At 41.3% G+C, this 20,524-nt stretch overlaps 1 protein-coding gene across 6 annotated transcripts in view; it reads right to left on the bottom strand.

Annotated features, from left to right (window-relative positions):
- slc8a3 (solute carrier family 8 member 3) overlaps positions 1 to 20,524 on the bottom strand; it is a 169,208-nt gene that overhangs the window by 28,150 nt on the left and 120,534 nt on the right. For 4 of the 6 annotated variants that reach the window (XM_028565289.1, XM_028565288.1, XM_028565290.1 and 1 more), the window contains one exon: positions 16,483 to 16,589. In XM_028565289.1, coding sequence (XP_028421090.1) covers positions 16,483 to 16,589 — 107 coding nt within the window. Of the gene's footprint in view, positions 1 to 11,178; positions 11,239 to 13,635; positions 13,851 to 16,482; positions 16,590 to 20,524 lie in introns of those variants that run through there. The other 2 variants (XM_028565292.1, XM_028565293.1) reach the window with 2 other exon arrangements.

Raw genomic sequence — 20,524 nt, 5'->3', positions numbered from 1 at the left:
GGTTTGAGTCCAACTCGGGGCCCTTTGCTGTATGTCATCCCTTTATCTCTGCCCCCTTTTCCTTTCTTTATGTGTCCCATCAATAAAGTACAAGTAAAAAAAAAAAAAGTTGAGTTTGTTTGGCTGCACTGTAAACAGATATACCAGCTCCTCCTCAGTCAAGGACCTACACCGGCTGTTACCAAATCAACCAGGACTGAAATCTTAAGGATTACAACTTTAATAACTAAATTTCCCAACTTTTAAATGCCTACTTTTCAATCAAAGGAAGTCCAGTAATGTAGAAAGTGCATTAAGACTTTATAACCTTCATTATCATGTCACACCCTGCCTCTGACATTCCTCCTCGTGACCCCAGAAAGAAGTGGAGCTTTAATGAAGTCGGGGTCTGTGAATGCATGAATAGCGCTGGGCTCCCATTTGAATTAAATCTATTCATCCGTGCCAGTGTGATTTCTCTGTGGTACTGAAGCAACCGAAGGGCCTCTGAGTCGTGACATTTGTGCCATGGCTGGCGGAGCAGGCGGGAAGGTGAACACCCATCTGCCTATATCCCTGACCACCAATTCCAAATCCAGTGCAATACATAGGCTTTGACTGGACTGAGAAAGATAAGAGGTAAAAGAAAAGCATACAGCGAAAGTCCGATGTTTTTGTGGCGAGGTCTGCAGATATTTACACATGTTCCCTGTTAAGAGTTTGCAAGAAGAAACACACGGGTAAACAGACTCATACACAAACAAACCTGCGTTCATTTCTCAGACTCACTTACTGAACCCTGCAGGTCACCTGTGGGCGTATTTTAAAATTACATCATAATCTTTACTTAAAATCTATTTCTTGCATAGGGAATAGTATCAGTGTCACACCACTCTAATTTGGGAAGTCTCTTGACATATTAAGGTAATCCCTCTCCGATTTCTATATTAATTGTGTCATCTGTATTCAAAGAGGGCCCTGTGCACTTTTAAAATAAGCCAAGAACGGACCTGGAGACTTTGCTGACAACAGAGAAGGGATTTAACAGATTTTAGACTGACAACCCCCCCCCCCAGGACTGACGCAAGTTCATGAGGCAGGTGTGCAACGCGCAACACAGATATCTGGTAATTAAGACAAGAGATAACGGTGCATCAGAGATCTTCTCAGAGCTTGATCTCAAATGTCAAGGTAGTGATTTAGAAAAAGATTCAACGCAATACTCAAAGCACTGAAATGCATGTCCATCATCACTAATTGACTCAATTTCAAGAATTATTTACGGACTCCACCCTGAATGTTGTATCAATGCTGTGTGGTGCAGGTATTTTGCATTCAAATAAGCAACCGACACAAGAGTAAGCAGCAACTTAAGGCTTCATTCATATGTAATTCCAAATTGTGGCTCATAATCATTTAATTAAAGGACAGCTCATGCTCAGCTAATTCATATGTGAAGTCAAATCTGACACCAATTTGAACTAAGATAACGATCAAAGGACACACACACACACACACACACACACACACAACAATTTTACGCCTGCAGCCGCCTGTATTTGTTTTAAACTTAATGTTATGGAATGTGCTTGAAAGGGAATGTGTGACTGAATTTAGATGTCTGCCCAAGATACTGATCAAGTGTGCTATCTAGTGTTTGCTTAGGTACCGTATATTGTTTTATCTCTTGTTCTCCATGCTAATGGCAGCTCAGCCAATGCAGCCCCTTAATTTAGCTTAGCACAAAGAAGGGCGGGAAAAAGTCACCAGCCGAGACTCCAGGAAGTGACTGCTCCCGGCCAAGACATTGTCCTGCACATACATACGTAACCCTCGGTAAAAACACAACAGGTCCTTTGTACACTTTGGTTTTCTTAACGATTAAAGTAACAAGATATAATGTGTTAAGGAACTTTACTGATAGGAGGAGTTTGCGGGCTAGTTTTTCCCCCTGTTTCCAGTGTTTGTGCTAAGCTAAGCAGCTGCTGGCTGTAGCTTCATATTTAACAGCAACATATGAGAGAGGTATTGACCCTTAATACCTTACCAACTTAACTTTCAGCAACAAAGTGAAGAAGTATACTTCCTAAAAAACAACATCCCCCTTTAAAAAAAAAAAAAAAAATATATATATATATATTCAAACTAGTATGGGCCTTTATAGAGAAAAAAGACAGCGATCGTTGGCTGTGGCTTTATATTTACTGTAGAGATATAAGAGTGGTATCAATCTTCTCAGCTAGCTCACGGTAAAAAGTATTCAAATACCTCCTGCACATCTACGTGGTCCATATCAAACATGACGCCATGAAGAATAACTTATATACTTATATATATATATATATATATATATATATATATATATATATATATATATATATATATATATATATATATATATATATATATATATATATATATACACACACACACACACAGTACAGGCCAAAAGTTTGGACACACCTTCTCATTCAATGTGTTTCCTTTTTATTTTCATGACTATTTACATTGTAGATTCTCACTGAAAGCATCAATACTATGAATGAACACATATAGAATTATGTACTTAACAAAAAAGTGTGAAATAACTGAAAACATGTCTTATATTTTAGATTCTTCAAAGTAGTCACTCTTTGCTTTTTTATTAATAAGGGAAAAAATTCCACTAATTAACCCTGACAAAGCACACCTGTGAAGTGAAAACCATTTTAGGTGACTACCTCATGAAGCTCATTGAGAGAACACCAAGGGTTTGCAGAGTTATCAAAAAAAGCAAAGGGTGGCTACTTTGAAGAATCTAAAATATAAGACATGTTTTCAGTTATTTCAAACTTTTTTGTTAAGTACATAATTCCACGTGTTCATTCATAGTTTTGATGCCTTCAGTGAGAATCTACAATGTAAATAGTCATGAAAATAAAGAAACGCATTGAATGAGAAGGTGTGTATATATATATATATATATATATATATATATATATATATATATATATATATATATATGTCACATGAGGGGACCATTTATTTGGATAGTTTCAGTTGCTGCGTAAATATCGCTCAACATCCAGATATCTTCTCCAGAAGTCTTCAAAGTCAATCCACTGTCATCCATCCACCATCCATTTTTTCTGCTCCTCCTAAACTCAGTTTTGGTTACAAAACAGAGCGAGGTCTAAGGGTCCCGTTCCTGAATCCCTTGCCAACAGGTGGCGAGGTTGCGGCTCCTGCCGGGAGCGACAGCTGTTCGCCATCGCTCACTCACCAAGTTTCACCGCTTCTGCTGTCAGTTGCCGAAACAAAGGGCAAAGCTCGGCAAGCCTCTGGAAAACTGATGGTACCAGAGATTGCTAAAACGGCAGGTATTAGGAGATTAGTGGCTCCAGTGTGTCATTAACTAAGGTAATAATGAATTGCTTTGTGGGAGGTTCTATTGCATAATGGTGCATATGATGGCATAAGCCCTCATTAAACGGGGCCTATACTGAATAAAGTGTAATTGAGACCCACATAAAATGTGCCATTTGATCTGCAAATTACATTTAATCCACAGATCTTTAAATGATCACTTCCTTCTTGCACTTCCTATCTGTCCTTGTGAAAGTGGCTTGGTCTCTGCAAATGTCTGTTCAAATGGTAGAAATAATCACTCTACATACCTTTCCCAGGGGACGCAGGGTAACAGATGTCCTTACATGCTGGTATTGATGTGGGAGGTTCCAATGTACAATCAAGCAAATGGTGTAATCCACCCCCCACACACACACTTATACAGTACAGTGCAACTGATGCTACGGTAGAGGTCTCGCTTTTTATCAGAATCAGAACATTTAAAAACTGAAAAAAAGGAAAGCTACAGCAGGCTGGATTTTCTTCCAGACCACCTGTCCTGTCCTCCAGACAATGTGAAACTGACTGAGGTCAAAATGATGCAGAACAAACTAATCTAGTGTCTGTTGTGTTGTGCTGCTTCAGGCTTTTCTCATGAACCATGAACCATCACATAACTGTTAACACCGCATTACGTGGTGGTGGCACGGAATGTGTGAAAATTCCGTGTGGCCACCACGGAAAACAGTGACAATGTAAAGTCAATAAGAAGATGACATAGCACTGGGAGCGACTACGGTAGCGAGTGGTATGAAAGCCCGAAAATCCGCGTAGGGAGGTTGGTTGAGGTGGTGGATGGGTCAAACACAGGACTTTCACCCAGGAGATCAGGGATCGTGTCCACATTTCCTGTTCCTAAACCCAACCGTCCCGTTGTTGTCCCGTGTCCTGTTATTATTTTCCTAAACCCAACCATAACTGTTCTTCTTTTCCTAAACCCAACCGTCCCATTGTTGTCCCGTGTCCTGTTATTGTTTTCCTAAACCCAACCATAACTGTTCTTCTTTTCCTAAACCCGTCCCGTTGTTGTCCCACGTGTCATGGAAACGTAAGCCTACCCACGACCTTTTCCTTAACTTAAGGGGCCGTGTTCATTTCACAGAATTCTACCGTGGGCCCATCACGGAATTTTTGCCGATCCGTGTTCATTTCATGGAATTCTTACGTGGGCCCATCACGGAATTTTTTGCGAGTCTGTGACACTGCCACAGATTTTGAGTTCGTTGAGGCCATGTTCATTTCACGGAATCCTTTGAGATCAGGTTGTTCATACATATAGCTACAAAAATGAATGCACTATAATTCACGTATTTATTGCTGTATGAACCTCATGGGGTGTGGAGTTTGAGTCCGTGGGAAAACACAAGACTTTCACCCAGGAAACGTGTGTTTGTGTCGTGGGAGTACTGCTTCTACTTAAGGGAACCGGTGTTTCAATCCAAAACAAAATCATTTTTTCTAATCTTAACTTGTCGATTTGGTGCCTAAACTTAAATGTCGTCATCGCATGATATAGTCACTTTAATCATTTGTCATGTGACCGGTCGTCATGCGACCAGCCGGCGGTTGAGATTTCGCGTGATGATGAAGTTTTTGTACGATATCATATAAACTCGTTCATGAAAATGGGTTGGCTGCTTCGCTGCCACATTTCTACATCGTGAATGTTTTAAGATTTTAAGATATATAAGCAGTATTTTACCTATAAATGACTGAACCATTCCAACTAGAAAATAGAAGTGTCGCTTAAAGGCTGTTTTTTATGCTTCTGCGTCGAATCGACCGTAAGGACTGTGATTGGTCAACTCGTCCTGTGTGTTGATAGTTGGTATTTCAAGCAGCCTACTGTGGGGAGTAGCAACATGCTAGTTCACTGACATAAGCTTTGCTTAAGCAGTATTTTAGCTATAAATGTGAGTTAACTGAACCATTCCAACTAGAAAAAAAGAAGTCAAGTCTCAAACAACGCACGCAAACAGCTGGCTATGTTTCTTTAGAAACTTAATTAGATCATTTGATTGAACTCTCAGCTGTACATTCGTTCAACTCATCACGTCAATTCATGCTTATAAGTTCTGAAGTGGTTTGAAACTAAAAATTGTAGGTTGAAATTAGTAAAACATATATTTAAGGTAATGATAAATGATTAGTTTTAGATTTTCTTTTAGATTAGTGTATACGTCTGTATACTTCACATACAGTGCACTCTAGCTCCCTCTTGGATTAATGTTGGATTGCGAAAACCATCAGCAGCTTCACTATGACCTACTGGCACATCCACTGGGAGATCCCCAGTGCCATCTGTAATGGCTGCTGGGGCTGGCGATAAGGAAAGGCAGTCTTTATCTCAGCCCAATTAGGCAGCTAATTGATTCAATACCAGTCATTTAGAGTTCCTCCAGGCTCGGGATTGAGCACTTCAGCCCTTTGAACAGACGTGAGATCCCCAGAGGGGAGACACAGCCTGTAGATTATAATCTGGATGGAAAGAACCATAGTGAGCTAAAAGATGACATAAGGGATAAATCTGGCTAGACATTTAAAATTCACCGATAGTCACAAAAGTTTGGTTGCCTCTTCACAAACCTATAGGGGTTGGCAATACGGTGATACTTTTCAGCTGAGGTAGCCATCATTTTCACACGTCTAACTGATGGTTATTTTCTAAAAATTCTATAAATTGTCTGAAAAGGTCTTAAAAAATGACTCAAGCAATTAATTGATTATCAAAACCGTTGCCGATTCTTTTTCTGGCGGTTAACTTAATAAAATAATCCCCAAATCGTTGCAGCTCTGTTATATTAGACCAATTTTGCAAAACAATCAGCAATAGTAGCAATATTGGCTCATTCTTGTATGATATTCCTTAATTTTTCTGATATTTAAATCACTGGATTGTCTTAAAACTGACAAAAATTGTGGCCGGGTTGGAACAGTGGGTAGAGCAGGCGCACATATATGTATATACACTTGGAGGTTTATGCCTCGACACAGAGGTCCAGGGTTCGAATCCGACCTGTGATGATCTCCTGCATGTCTCCCCCCTTTCTCACCTAGCTGTCCTATCGAATAAAGGTGGAAAAAGCCCAAAAAATAATCTTAAAATTGTTTTTTTGAAGTGTATGGAAATGTATGGTTCCACTTTACAGGCAAATGTATCTACAAAACCAACCCATTCATTTTTCAACAGATTTACCGCACACTTAAGGTATTGAGATGAAGTATTTAACTTTTATTTGCAACCACAGGAGTAGTACTACAGTGGTTGGATAGGGCCTTTGGTTTCCCATGGTGCTAATCCTACACCGCCTCTAGCTCTCCATGTCATTGTTCTCAGGAAGCAAATAACACTTCCGCTTGACACGGAGACAACGCTGAAAGGAAGAGGTTCATTTGAGGTCAAATGCGGGTTGGCTGCTAACAAAAGGATGATAAGCTTGACTTTTAAAGCAACACAAAGGGCAGGTTCATGAAACTCACTGAGTCATAGAGATTTATGCAGCCCGTGAACCCGGCAAAAGGGAATGTAATGAGCTCTAAGTTCAGGCGCGGTATGCTCCTGGTTCTATCACGGTGGAGAAGGCAGACATTATTCATAAGCTGATGAGGAGGAGGAGGAGGAGGAGGTGGTTGTGTGGAGGCTCACATGAAACCTCAAGTGATTACTTCAGGTTTCATGTGGTTGTGATTGTAAAGCAAAGCTAAGAGGCATGCTTCTTTCAAATGTAATCAATATTTTATGCTGCAATACTGTGGTGTTACATGTAAAGCTCTCCTCCTCTACATACACTTAGTCCTGCTCATGCAACATAAGATAAACAAGAAGAGAGGCTGCATGAAATGACATCTAGATACCGCCATACCATTAGAAAGTTGGTGTCATTTCATCTCGACAGCAAGCAACAGCAGCAGGATGTCAGAGCCTGTGATGGAAGACCGTCTCAATTCATCCTCAAATGCAGCGGTTCCCTAACGTTTTGACTTGTTGCATCTGTTTATGAGCTGTGAGAAATATGTTTTCCATTTGAATCATTTTTATGGCGCTGAATAGCTGCTAACACCACTACTTCTGCTCCTACTACACTAGAACTACAACTACTGCTGCTTTATACCGATAGATAGATAGATAGATAGATAGATAGATAGATAGATAGATAGATAGATTAGAATAGTCAAAACATGCAAAACATCAGCAAAAGTGCAAATGGTGAATGAAAAATTTTAGAAGAGCCTCCAAAAATCACTATAAAAATACAGTACAGGCCAAAAGTTTGGACACACCTTCTCATTCAATGTGTTTCCTTTTTATTTTCATGACTATTTACATTGTAGATTCTCACTGAAGGCATCAAAACTATGAATAAACACATATGGAATTATGTACTTAACAAAAAAGTGTGAAATAACTGAAAACATGTCTTATATTTTAGATTCTTCAAAGTAGCCACCCTTTGCTTTTTTATTAATAAGGGAAAAACTTCCACTAATTAACCCTGACAAGGCACACCTGTGAAGTGAAAACCATTTCAGGTGACTACCTCATGAAGCTCATTGAGAGAACACCAAGGGTTTGCAGAGTTATCAAAAAAAGCAAAGGGTGGCTACTTTGAAGAATCTAAAATATAAGACATGTTTTCAGTTATTTCACACTTTTTTGTTAAGTACATAATTCCATATGTGTTCATTCATAGTTTTGATTCCTTCAGTGAGAATCTACAATGTAAATAGTCATGAAAATAAATAAACGCACTGAATGAGAAGGTGTGTCCAAACTTTTGGCCTGTACTGTATATAAAAGAGAGTTTTAAAAACTGTAAGTAGTAAGTAAGTAAAGGACACAAAACATAGACATAAAACACGTACAAGACATTCCATGCGCAATTCTTCCTTAAAACTCAAGTAGCGTTGAGTGCAGTTATGGCTTTTGGATAGTTTCTGTGTTTCTGTTTGTTGTCCTGAAACGTCTGCCCGAGTTAGTTAGTGAATTAGCTTGTTTGCCAGAGGGCATTCGTTCAAAAACAGAGAGTGTCCGGGGTGAGATGGACTTTTAGTATGCTCTGGGCCTTTTTTTTGAGGCAACGGCAACTGTAAAGATCATCCAGGAAAGGGAAGGGGAGCGGGCAGCCAGTGATCTTCTGGGCGGTGTCAAGAGCAACATTTAATTCAGTGTTGTGTCGATGTCTGCTCCCCCATCAAAGGTAGGGGTGGGGAACAGATGTCACCGGGGGAACAAAGTTAGATTATATCCTTGTTAGTACAAGCTTTACTTCTACTGCCGCTGCTGCTACTTATAAAAGCTAAAAATAGTTTTTTGCTGCTACCTATGAGTCTGGAAACAGTTCACTTAAATACATTGAGGCCGCTGTATTTCAAAATTTCAGTTTTGCAGTTGTGTCTCTGACTGAATGAAGGGCAATCTACCTTAGTGTAGTCTATATCGACAAAGTTTCATTTCTAGGTAAATCCAGACAGCTAGCTAGAGTTTTCTGTTGAATGACTAAAACAACTTTTGAACGTACACGTTTCACCAAAACAAGTTCCTTCCCGAGGCTATTTAGCAGAGGCACTGTTTATCCGTCCGCCCAAGACGATTGTGATTGGTTTAAAGAAATGCCAATAAACCAGAGCACGTTTTTCTCCCATCCCGGAATGCTGTGTGGACTAGCCAGACCCTCCTCCGCAGCGCTGTGGAGGAAGGTCTGGCAATGCCAGACTAACTTTACTGCAAAGTAATCTTGGTCTACTCTCATTTGCAATGCCCCAAACCTGGCCATATAACTATTGTTATTCTACACGAGAATGTTACACTCACACAAATTGGTCCATAAAAACTTCATCTGTTCAGAGTTGCTTTGGTTTAGAATCCCTCCACGGTATGACTCACGGCTCCTTTGGAGGTAATGTGTGTGTGTGTGTGTGTGTGTGTGTGTCAGATGCAGAGGACTGGGAGAAGGACCAAGCCAAGCTCAAACAGCAGCATGTGAAGTGCCCTTAGATGCCACAAGAGCTCACTCTGAGCGAGGAGGCTGACGGGTGGCACATTTGCCCACGCTAGGCATGATTTGAATAGAAAGTGGCAGGATGGGAGATGGATTACCGCGCGCGGGGGAGGGGCATTATTCCTACAGCCACGCACGCATGCACAAACACACTGACACATGCAGACACACGCGCATGATAACATAATACATCCAGAGTACTCACTTTAGTGTTCTCATTCAGTTTTATGCGCACATGGAAGAAAGGCACGCACGAGCCCACACGACGATGTTAACACACCGCTGTACATGAATGATGGCGCTGCCAACCACTGCTTTGGAGCACACTTTTTGCAGTGTCATTTGAAGGTCCTACACTTCCGAGCCTACCCAACACCCTCCTTATTTTTTAGACACTTTGGAGCAGCTCGCTCTGCCCTCTTTCCCCTTTTTCTCCATCTGTCCATTCTTAACGGTTTTTTTCAGCACAATGTGAATGTGTACTTCAGACCTCGCCGTGACAATTTTCTGCCTCAGGAGAAAGACTCTCATCATTTATTTACTGCATCTTATTCTACTTAATCTCCCTTACTCATAACAAACTAGAAAAATGAGTCCCTGGTAATTCAGCACAAGTCCTTTTCCAAGCCTTATTAACAAACATTCACTACGTTCAGCTTTTTCAAATGTTTGTCCTGATTTACTATTATACTATATATCCATCCATCCATCCATCCCTCCATTATCTGTAAGTGCTTATCCTTTACAGGGTTGTGGAAGGCAGGAGCCAATCCCAGCTGACATTCACGCTCACAATCACCTACGGGCATTTTAGAGTCAACAATTAAAATAACCTGCATGTCTTTGGACTGTGGGAGGAAGCCAGAGAACCACGGGAGAAAACCCACGTTAGCTTGCATGCAAACTTATACTATATATACAGTATATATATTATACTATTTTAAAGTGAATTAATTTGTTGTTTTTTACTTTTGTTGAGACCATATAAGCAATGTGATGTCTTTGCCTTGAGTTTTGGGAACTTGTGATGGTAATTTCTCACCATACTACATTTTATCAATTGAAAAATGACTGTAATGCTACTATAATGACACGACTACACTGTAGAGCACACTGCCCGTGCAGCTTTAGAATAACTTGGTATTGATGGATTTTCTGAGTGTGGCCATTTAGCTTTTGCCTGACAGAGAGGTCAGAGGGCACAGATACAGAGTTCGGCCAAAGCCCAGCCACACTTTGTTTGTTTCCCTTGGTCCACACTATCTCTAATGGCAAAGATTACGTTGTTCGAGTTCAAACTAGCAGTTGCTCAAATTGCGACAGGGCCTGACAGGTAGCGTGTTGGAGTTTTCGTGACCCCTCAAAAAGTTTGAGCGAAAATCAAACTTTATAGCTAAACATGATGGACTGACAGAACAGCTTAAGACATTGCTACATATTAGGACCACTGCAGGCTGTCTTTTTTATTGCTATACTGAATAATATGCATAAATAAAATGTAAAATAAAGAACATAGCGACCTTTGCGCTCAAAACCACGACTGACGTTCACTGGTTTTGATGAAGTTGCATATCAGCCACCGCTAGGGGCACTAACTTATGAAATGCTCCTTTGGGTCGTATTAGAGAGTTTTACATCAGGGTGAGTACTGAACTGCTGAAGTGTCACATTTACACCCTAAAGCAGGGGTGTCATTTTCACTAAGGGCGAAAAAAGACGATATTCCGACTAAGCTGTTTACATGGATAATGAAAGTTAATATTCCACTAATATTCCTGTTAGCCATGCAAAATTCGATTTTTTCAAAGTTTACCAGCGGCGGCGACTTGTTGGAGCGTGTGAACACAGCGTCTCTTTCATTTCTTCAACCAACTTCTCGAAGAGGTCGGCGTAGCGATGTGTGCGCATATCCAAAAACCTGTCGATATCCAAGTCTTCGATAATGATTAATAGTAGCTGTGTTTCTCCTTCTTATCGGGTCTCCAGGCTTGCAAACTGTTGGCTTGTTGGTTTGTGTACTGCAACTATAGCAACGCACAGAGCTGACGATAAGCCGTAAACGGCGGTAAAAACCATGATTGAGACGCATATTCCGAATGCGCTGTATACATGTCCAAAGAATGCCTCTAAAACCTGAATAATACCGGAATATCCCACGTTTTAATTGGAAAATGCTATATTCGGAAAAAGCCCTATCAAACTGGAACATGCCGTTTACATGACCTGTATCAAATTCGGAATATTGTCATATTTGGAATAATAGCGGAATATTGGTGTGCATGTAAACATTATCAATGTCAGGGAATTGCAGTTTCAAATACACTTCCCCGTGTTTTTGGTTTGGCTTACAACTAGGCGGGCCAAAATCTATTGTAAAACCTAAATTGATATACGGGCTGGATCTAAATCAGCAAGGGCCGGATTTGGCCAACGGGTCTTCATTCGACATGTTTATTAGAGGGTAGGGAACAACCCCCAAAATAAAGTCCTGTATTGCCATGCAGTGTTGTGCAGCAGCAGCGGAGTAGTAGTAGTTGCGTGGCTTTCCTGGCCAGCTCACCAGAGGTGCTAATGGTATTGACCACTTCAGTATAAGTTAGAGAAGGGCATTGGTGGAGTTGGCAGTAACCAACTCCAGACTGACAGGTCAGGGGGACTGTCGGTGTGATTGCTTTCATTACTCACACACTGTCCAAAGTCAGACCTGCCAGCTTACGACTGGCTCCCATCTGCCAGGTTCTGCTTAAGCATCCTATTGTATGTTAGTTAGTTTAATTTTATTTCCGTGCCATGCCAATCATTCGGCCCATCCCACACGATTACAAGACACCACTATTTAACAGACATCGTCCGGTCTCGCATATACAATTCATGTGGAGAAATACATAAAGAACAGAAAACAACAATGAAAAAACAGTACATACAAACGATCATCTCTGTAAAGAGCTTTTTTACTTCCAGGCTTTCTCAAGGTAACCGGCTAATGTGTAAACAGCCCTCTCAGTCTTTGAACATCATCCATATTTACAAAATCAGTATCTGTTTTTATCTCACTAAACAAAGCATCAGGCCGTTCACAATGAAAAGGACAGCATAAAACAAAATGGAACTCATCTGGAAAAGTGGCAATGAGTGATGCAACTGCTCGTTATACATGAAAAACATCAGAGCGTTCAAATGAGATCTGAGAAGTATTTTTGCGCTTCTATTTTGGTCATCTTTAATGGAGAAGTAATAAGTAAGTTTCTTTTTGTTGCAAAGCACTATTGATGGAAAGGCTGCGTAGGAAAATGGAGCAAGGCTGTTGAATGTGAATTAAAAAAAATAAAAAAAATAAGCCAGACAAAACAAAGACTCTCATAGAATATTCATCAATTCTGCTCCTCCGCTCCGGCTTTAATAAGGAGAAAAACAAACCCAATCAGCCCCACATCAGCGGTTATGAACAACAATATAATCGCCACATTATATATGAAAAGTGAGAAATTATCACATCATTCACATCACTGCGAAAACAGCAGCACCTACTGTGGCAACAGGAGAATATATGTAACCCCTCTGCTAAACGCTGGCTTGAGTTTTCGCTAATTTCGAATCAAAGCAATTTCATCAGCACGAGCAGTCGAGCACATTCATAAAAGATGATCCTGCATGGGAAATAATACGGGGAAAAAAAGCTTTTTCATTACCTCCTCATCATATAAAGATCAAACATGTATTACCCTTGATCAAACATTCATTAGCTCGTGCACTGAAAAAAAAAAAAAACAGTAAGTAGACATATCTTGTATTACTCATTGTCAACACTTCTCTGCACTTTCATTAGCGGCACAGTTCTGTTGTCGTCTTTATAGTATCGGAATGAGTAACATTTTAATCAGTTTGTGCGATAAATATACACAAATATGTCAACGACGACAACAACGTTAACTGGATATAGTTTGAAATCCAGTGTTTGATATGCATCTCTTTGTCCCCCCACACACACACACACACACACACCTTAGCTCCAGCTGTCGCTACCTATCTTCATCTCCCCCCCGTCTGAGCAGATACCTCTCTCTTCCTCCAATTCCTCTACACCTATTTATGTCTGTAACAATCCTGAGTCGTGTCCGGCGCACTGGACTCAGCGATCCCGCTGCAGAGACCTCGATGGCTGCGAGAAATGAAGACTGGCGCGTGTGTCTGCGCTGAACGGTTCTCTTTTTGTTAGCACCTGGGGACTTTTTGATCGTACTAAAATGTATATTTGCCGGATGTCCCTTACCTTCCGCTCTCCGCGTGTCGCCGTTCTCAAACTCCGTTCGTTTCGGCAAACAACAAACTTCAAGTTGGCAAGCTACACTCTGAAAAGGCCAAGTTTGGAAGAAAATTTAGATCGTGCATTAAGGCAGGCCTGCTTGGTTCTATCAGGGAATGAGTGTAAAGATTTATAAAGAATATGTTTACGGCATTTCCTCTCTAACTGGGACGTTTTGGGAGTGATTGGTGGGGTTGCTGTTGACGAAGTACACACAGAGATACACTGGTAAGAGCTAATGAGAAAAGAGCAGAGAGCAAAAGACAGTTAACTTCATCTAATATTGTATGTGGCGTTTTCTTTGGCGGGGTGCAAATGTTCCACCAAAACACGTTCCTTCCCGAGACTATTTTGCTGAGCCACTGTCTCTGCGTCCAGACATTAGCGCCGTCCAACACAATTGTGATTGGTTTAAAGAAATGCAAACAACCCGGAGCGTTTTTCTTTCTCCTATCCCAGAATGTATGTGTGGTGGAGCCAGACCTTACTCCACAGCGCTGTGGAGATAGGTCTGGCAATGGGAGGCTAATATGAAACAAATTAGCACAATGTGTTTACTTCATCTTCTTCTGAAATGTTTATCTGTGACATAAAACTAAAAACTAAGACACAGTGGAGCAATAGTACAAGTAGAGAGTAGAGTCAAAAAGTCAGCAAAATAACTTCAGTTACACAGCAGTATCTATCTAATCCAATCCTCTAATCAACTTATACTAGAGTGGAATACGTTTTAATTCAGAGTTTACTTATATTACAAACAGCCCAAAAGAGACAGCTTGTGTGTGTGAATGTGTGTCTGTTTATGAGCGTTTGTGTGTGTTTGTGTGTGTGTGTGTTAAACCTGCGCCGACACAGAAAAGGAATAAAAAAAGAGATGACAGGCAGCGTGTGTGTGCGTGCGTGTGTGCGTTTGCGTGTGTTTGTGTGTAAAACCTGTGCCAACATAGAAAGGGAATAAAAAAAAAAAAAAAAAAAAAAATGAAGAATCATAATAAAAGGCAACAGAGGAGTGTTTGGAGTGACGCAGCCGTCACTCATAAAGCCGAGCATTGTAACTGCTCCTCATCACGACTCTTACTCGGAGAACCGTCCGGCGCCACTCAGACAGCGTTGCCAGACCCAATAATGTAAACATAACGAGCTGTAGTGTTTGGAGGCAACGGCAAAGTGTGAGATTCTGCACCCTTTCGCACCAGCTCGTGAGCCTGTGCCGTCCCCTGGCCTTGAGCATGGTTAGATAACACCGCGTTAGATAACGGTGTGTGTGAATCTCAAGAAAATGCCCGTTGGCTTCTTTCAGCAGACATTAACGACGACGAGCTGGAAACAAGAAAACAAACACAACTCTTGATGAAAACTTACTCTGATTTGAATTCTTCCACTTCCTACTTTTATTTCTATATTCATCTTTGCTGAAATGAAAAAAATAAATAAAAAAGCCTAAAGCCAAGCTTGGTGTGCAGAGGAATACAATCTTGCTGTGAGTAACATGGCCACTGCTAAAGAATACATGACACTCGATATGAGCTGCGCACAAGATTCCGTCACAACAATGTTTGGAAAGTTAGACTTTCTTAGAAACTATTGAATTCAAACAGTCTCGTAGCGAAAAAATAAATCAATAATCTAATTTCACCGACAGCAGTTTGCTTGCATTTTTCACCCAAGCAGGCACATACTTAAAAATAGCTACAAGAGTCTACATTTAGGTAAAACGTGTCCTTACATAATAACTTTCTCCACGGAGATGGTAAATGATAGCAGCTCCCAGACTCCCTGTTCTCTTTTTTATGCAGATGACGACGCCGTCTCGGGAGATTCATTATGACGGGATATAGCGTTAGCATTTCAGGTGTAATATGAAAGCACGGCTGTGAAACAGAGAGTGTAAACGGAGAGGGAGGCAGGCGGTGGATAGGCACCAGTGCCGTGGAGCAGATCCAGCAGTAGGACTGGGTATTGTTCAAAACATTTCAATACCGGTACCAGTAACAATACCAATAACCAGTCCCTTCAGAAAAACGTGATTATGCGATTGCATAATTCAATGCATAATCAGCCAAAGTCTGCATATTTATGCGGGGCTTGCATGATTTCATAATCCCCGCATTTTCGTTGCGATAAAAAGTCACATAGAAAGAAAAGTTGAAAAATGTTGCGTTTACTTCACACAAGAGCAGCCATTTCCCCGTTGCCGTGGGAACATTATGAAGTGACGTAATTACGCGACGTGAACATCATCGAAAAGCAGGGTGTTGGGGGGACTCACTTTTTTTCCCTTTTTCATCAAACCGCAGTTTTTGCAAGTTCCCGCAATTTCATTGCATAAAATTGCATAAATATCCTGCACATTCCATCGCATTTTTTAAGAAAACGTGCCGCATAATGAAGGATTTTTGCCCGCAACAATAACAAAATTGCCAGTCCTTCCATTTTTCTGCAAGGACTGAATACCGTGACTTCGATACCGGTTCCTGAATGATATCACCCCCCCCCGATACTTTAAAGCATGCTGCGCGCTTATTGGCTCACTGGCCCTGATGAGATTTACTCCTTGGGTATTGAAATTTGGTTTTGAGGCATTATTCTAACTCGATACTAAGGAGGAAATTCGGCCGGTGCCTAAAAAGTATCGAGGTTTGGCACCCAGCCCCGTACAGCGGAGTGAAAGTTCAGGTAAAGGAAGTGGACAAAGACGAGACAAAAGGGGCCCGGGGAGAGACGGAGGCTACTAACGGTGAGAGAAAAGACACTGACAACGTGTGAGAGCGAGAGAAAGTAATAAGAGAGGAAGAAATAGATTCAGTACTGCACCTTTCTGCAGGCTCATGTCTACCATGCGAGGCTCGGCCAGCTCCAGGAAGAAGTTCTTGTTTTTCTCATACTCCTCGTCATCAATAATTTTCACGTGAACAAGTTTGCTGCAAGAGGGAGAAGAACAGGGGAGGAGAACAAGAAGGGGTGTGACAGGAAAAAGACAGATAAGGAAGAGAGAGAGGGGGGGGGGGGAGAGAGAAGAAAGAGAAAGGTTAATATGCGATGGAGGGACACAGGAAGTGCACTGTAAGTGGGATTAATAATCAGCATGGAAAGAAAAAACGTTAGGGGGGTGAAAGGTCAGCTTGCTGTGGACCGGTCCCGTCTGTCACCGGCCCGACTCGACACACACACACACAGGTTCCAGTGAGCTCAATGGCTGCCACGGGAGTCATGATAACCACATTCATCACGGCGTCTCATACAAGTGGAACTGAGGACGAAAAAAAACAACAAAAAAAAAAAAACTCCACAGCAGAGAGGATAAAAGAACACAACCAAGGGAAAACAGAAGCGTGTAATCAATCAGGTCGTAAAATGTGTAAACGGACATTTCACAAGGGCAAAAAGGTGAGCGAACGATAAATGAAAGAAACTGTCGCTATCTAAATCGATTTTTATGGCTCGATGTTTCAGTCAGAACACTTTCAATGAGACGGCTGGCTGGACACTGCGAGGACTCTCTCCCTCCGCCTCTCCAGGCAGATGAAGAAGCAGCAGCAGCAGCTTATTGCTGAGTTTATTGCTCGGGTTTGAGGGAGAACACCCCTTTAATGAAGTCAAATGTCTGGAGGGGTGAGGCTCTCTCTCTCTCTCTCTCTCTCTCTGCAAGAGAGCTGCGTGTGACATCATCTCAGAAAAACAGCTCAATATGGCACCTCAGCCCCCCGGCGGCGTTCTCGCCACTGATCGCCCTAATTGATCTTTTTAAAAGGAGTTATTGACGAGTGCAGGCAGTTAAGTGGTCAGTAGGTGCCCAGTTGTCTCGGCGCCTCGCCACATCACAGTGGGAACTCCTCGAAGAGTAGCTTTGTTGAATTCAATTGGACTCGTGCAAACGACGAGGTCAGCCCTATGTTCCCACAGCCCTATGTACCCACAGCATTTTTTTTCACTGAAAATTAGGCCTTATGTTTCCATAGCCCTACGTTCCCACATTTCTAAGATTTTCCTTAAAAATAGGCCCTATGTTCCCACAGCCCTATGTTCCCAGGGTTAGGGTTAGTTAGAGTTAGGGTTAGAGTTAGTTACCAGATTTAGCTAAAAGTTACATTCCATCTGTAGTCTATTGCTACTGGATAATAGGTTGGGTGTAATTGGCTACCAAATTGGGAGAAATGGGGATATAATCTGATACAAATTCATGAAAAAGGAAATGTGGGAACATAGGGCCTAATTTTGGAAAATAATCTTAGAAATGTGGGAACTGTGGGCTTAATTTTGAAAAATAATCTTAGAAATGTGGGAACATAGGGCTGTGGGAACATAGGCACGCTCCCCAAACGACAGACCGGCAATGCTCGAGACGAGCCATTGAGCTTGTTAAGGAAAAAAACTCAGGAGCAGCGACTCCTTTCACATATGTGAAGAAGATTCGGGAGACCTTTATGAATCACACAGGAGCATTTAGTGAACACTCATTTGGGAAAGAATTTAGACGGGCAGTACAGTTTAACCACGATGTGTTTTGCTGTCCTAGCTCTCTGAAATTCCTGTCTTCACGATGGTGTATTTAAATGCTGGAGGAGTTAGGTTTAGCTGAACCTTCAATGTAAACAAAGTCATTGCGGGCGCCCAAATATCTGTGACAGAAAATTGCTGTTTTTAAGTTGTATTGCTTGAATCTCTCACAGTTTCTGCCTTCAGCACAAATGTTTCAAAGTAGATGATGTCTTGACCTTGGAATTCCTATTCTAGTTGCGATTTCCTGATAGTCCGAACTACGCCCATATTATGAAAAAAAAACACTTTTTCTGGGATTTGGGGTAGGGCTGAACGATTTTAAAAAATAATGTAATTGAATTTTTTTTTCAAAAATATTAATTAATATGCGATTATTTTTTAAGCTCTGTCTTCTGTATTATTCAACAAAGACAACCAATACATCATTGTATAGTATGAACAACACAAGATTAGATAAATTAAACATCATGTTCTTTCCTGGAGGACAGGCCTGGATGTGATGATGAAATTAGGTGATGCATGAATTTATTTTATTTAACTACTTCAATCACAGTGGTATATTGAGCTCTGACCAAGCCTGGTGTAAACATTCATATAAAAGTCAGAAACAAATCACACAAACTAAAGTGCAGATTGCAGAAATATAAAAACAAATATGTGGCTTTACCACACTTAGTAATATTTGGATTATTTCATTATTATTTACTATAATCAACATATGTAAACGTGGATTTCACTTTTTAAACACCGTCTTTGAACTTTATTAGACAGTTAAACAGTCCCTCCAGAAAAACGCGATTATGCGATCGCATAATTCAATGCATAATCAGCCAAAGTCTGCATATTTATGCGGGGCCGCATTTTTTCAAATACGCCGCACTTTCGCCGCATAAATTGCCGATTTCCGCGCAAAGTATGCATGATTTCATAATCCCCGCATTTTCGTTGCAAAAAAGTCACATATATCTTAGCAGAAAGTTGAAAAATGTTGTGTTTACTTATCTCCACACAGACTGTACTGTATGTGTTTTGTGTTGACCTTCTAAGTGGCCTCGGCAGGATAAGGCAGCACTGCCTTATCATACAGCTGTTATGTCTCCTGTCTTCCATGGAGACACAGAGTTGAAGTATTCCTCTGGCTGGAAAGGTTATGAGGTTATGTTGGACAGTGGCCAGAATGAGACCTGGGGTGCCATTGTCTCATTTTACGTAGCATGAGTTAATAAGCTCTGCTAGGCCTCAGAAAGCATTCCCTGCAAGCAGCAGGCGAGTCAACAGCAGTCGACAGCGGCGCAGCTAGCTCTGAAATAGGGATGACATACTTTATTATGTGTCTGCCATCTCATGGGAAGACGCTTTCCCTCTTCATCCGAGCAAAACTGCAATTTTTACGCATGTTATTTAAAGCAGAGTATTTGGAAAGCGGGAGTTCAGCTAATAAGATAAGGGGAACTGCAGCATTCATTATGGATAGCTGCTCGTGTGTCGAGTCAAAAAGCAGCTTGTTTCCCTGACATCCCACTGATGTACTTCCAGCACCGTTACATTTAAAGCGTGGCTTGTGTCAGTCACAGCAATGACACACACACACACACACACACACACACACACACACGCATTCAAAAGCACAAATTGTCTGTCATACACCCATGCAAACCCAGATATTTATACACCCTCACACTGCACACACCATGTATATAAAACTATTAATCCGAGCATCTCTAGAGGAATTCAAATGTATTTCTATCGCTGCTGCAAATGCACGGCTAAATCCCCTTTCTCTGGCCGGTGCGTACGTAGTTCTGGATGTGAATCCTGCTCGCCGAGGGGGGATCTACTATCTAAGATCCTGTTAGCACACTACAGACGCCAGAACAATCCATCTCTCTTTCTTTCTCTTCATATCCCACAGGCAGGGCTTTCCTCAGATTGCTGGGTGAGATGTCTGCAGTGCTGCCGCCTGGAAAAGTGCAGTGCTTTTCTCCCAGAAGTCAGAAGAGGAAGCACTGGAGTCTAATGGACAAGTGGGATCTGGCAAACACGCACTGCACTCTCACCTGACATGCATGTAGGCACAGAGAAACCGCAAATGTAGCCTCACACGGTTACTGCACCACCATGTACGCATGCAAAAACACAGCCATGCACTTAACAACATGGCCGATTAACCTGCTAGGTGTCCCCGAGGAAAAAAATGATTAATGAATTATTAACCCTGTTGTTCATTCCCTTCTCCGTGCAATGTGTGCTACTTTTAAATGCTAGACTGATACCCGTCCATGGTTTTGCTGTGTGGTAATTTGTTTAAACATGGTCATTTAGGAATTAGGAATAAAACTGATGGTATTAAAGAGCC

Source organism: Perca flavescens, chromosome 20 (assembly GCF_004354835.1).
Source record: "Perca flavescens isolate YP-PL-M2 chromosome 20, PFLA_1.0, whole genome shotgun sequence".
NCBI classification, from domain to species: Eukaryota; Metazoa; Chordata; class Actinopteri; order Perciformes; family Percidae; genus Perca; species Perca flavescens.
The sequence above is the reverse complement of the archived record's forward strand: the minus strand, read 5'-3'. Positions and strand labels throughout refer to the sequence as shown.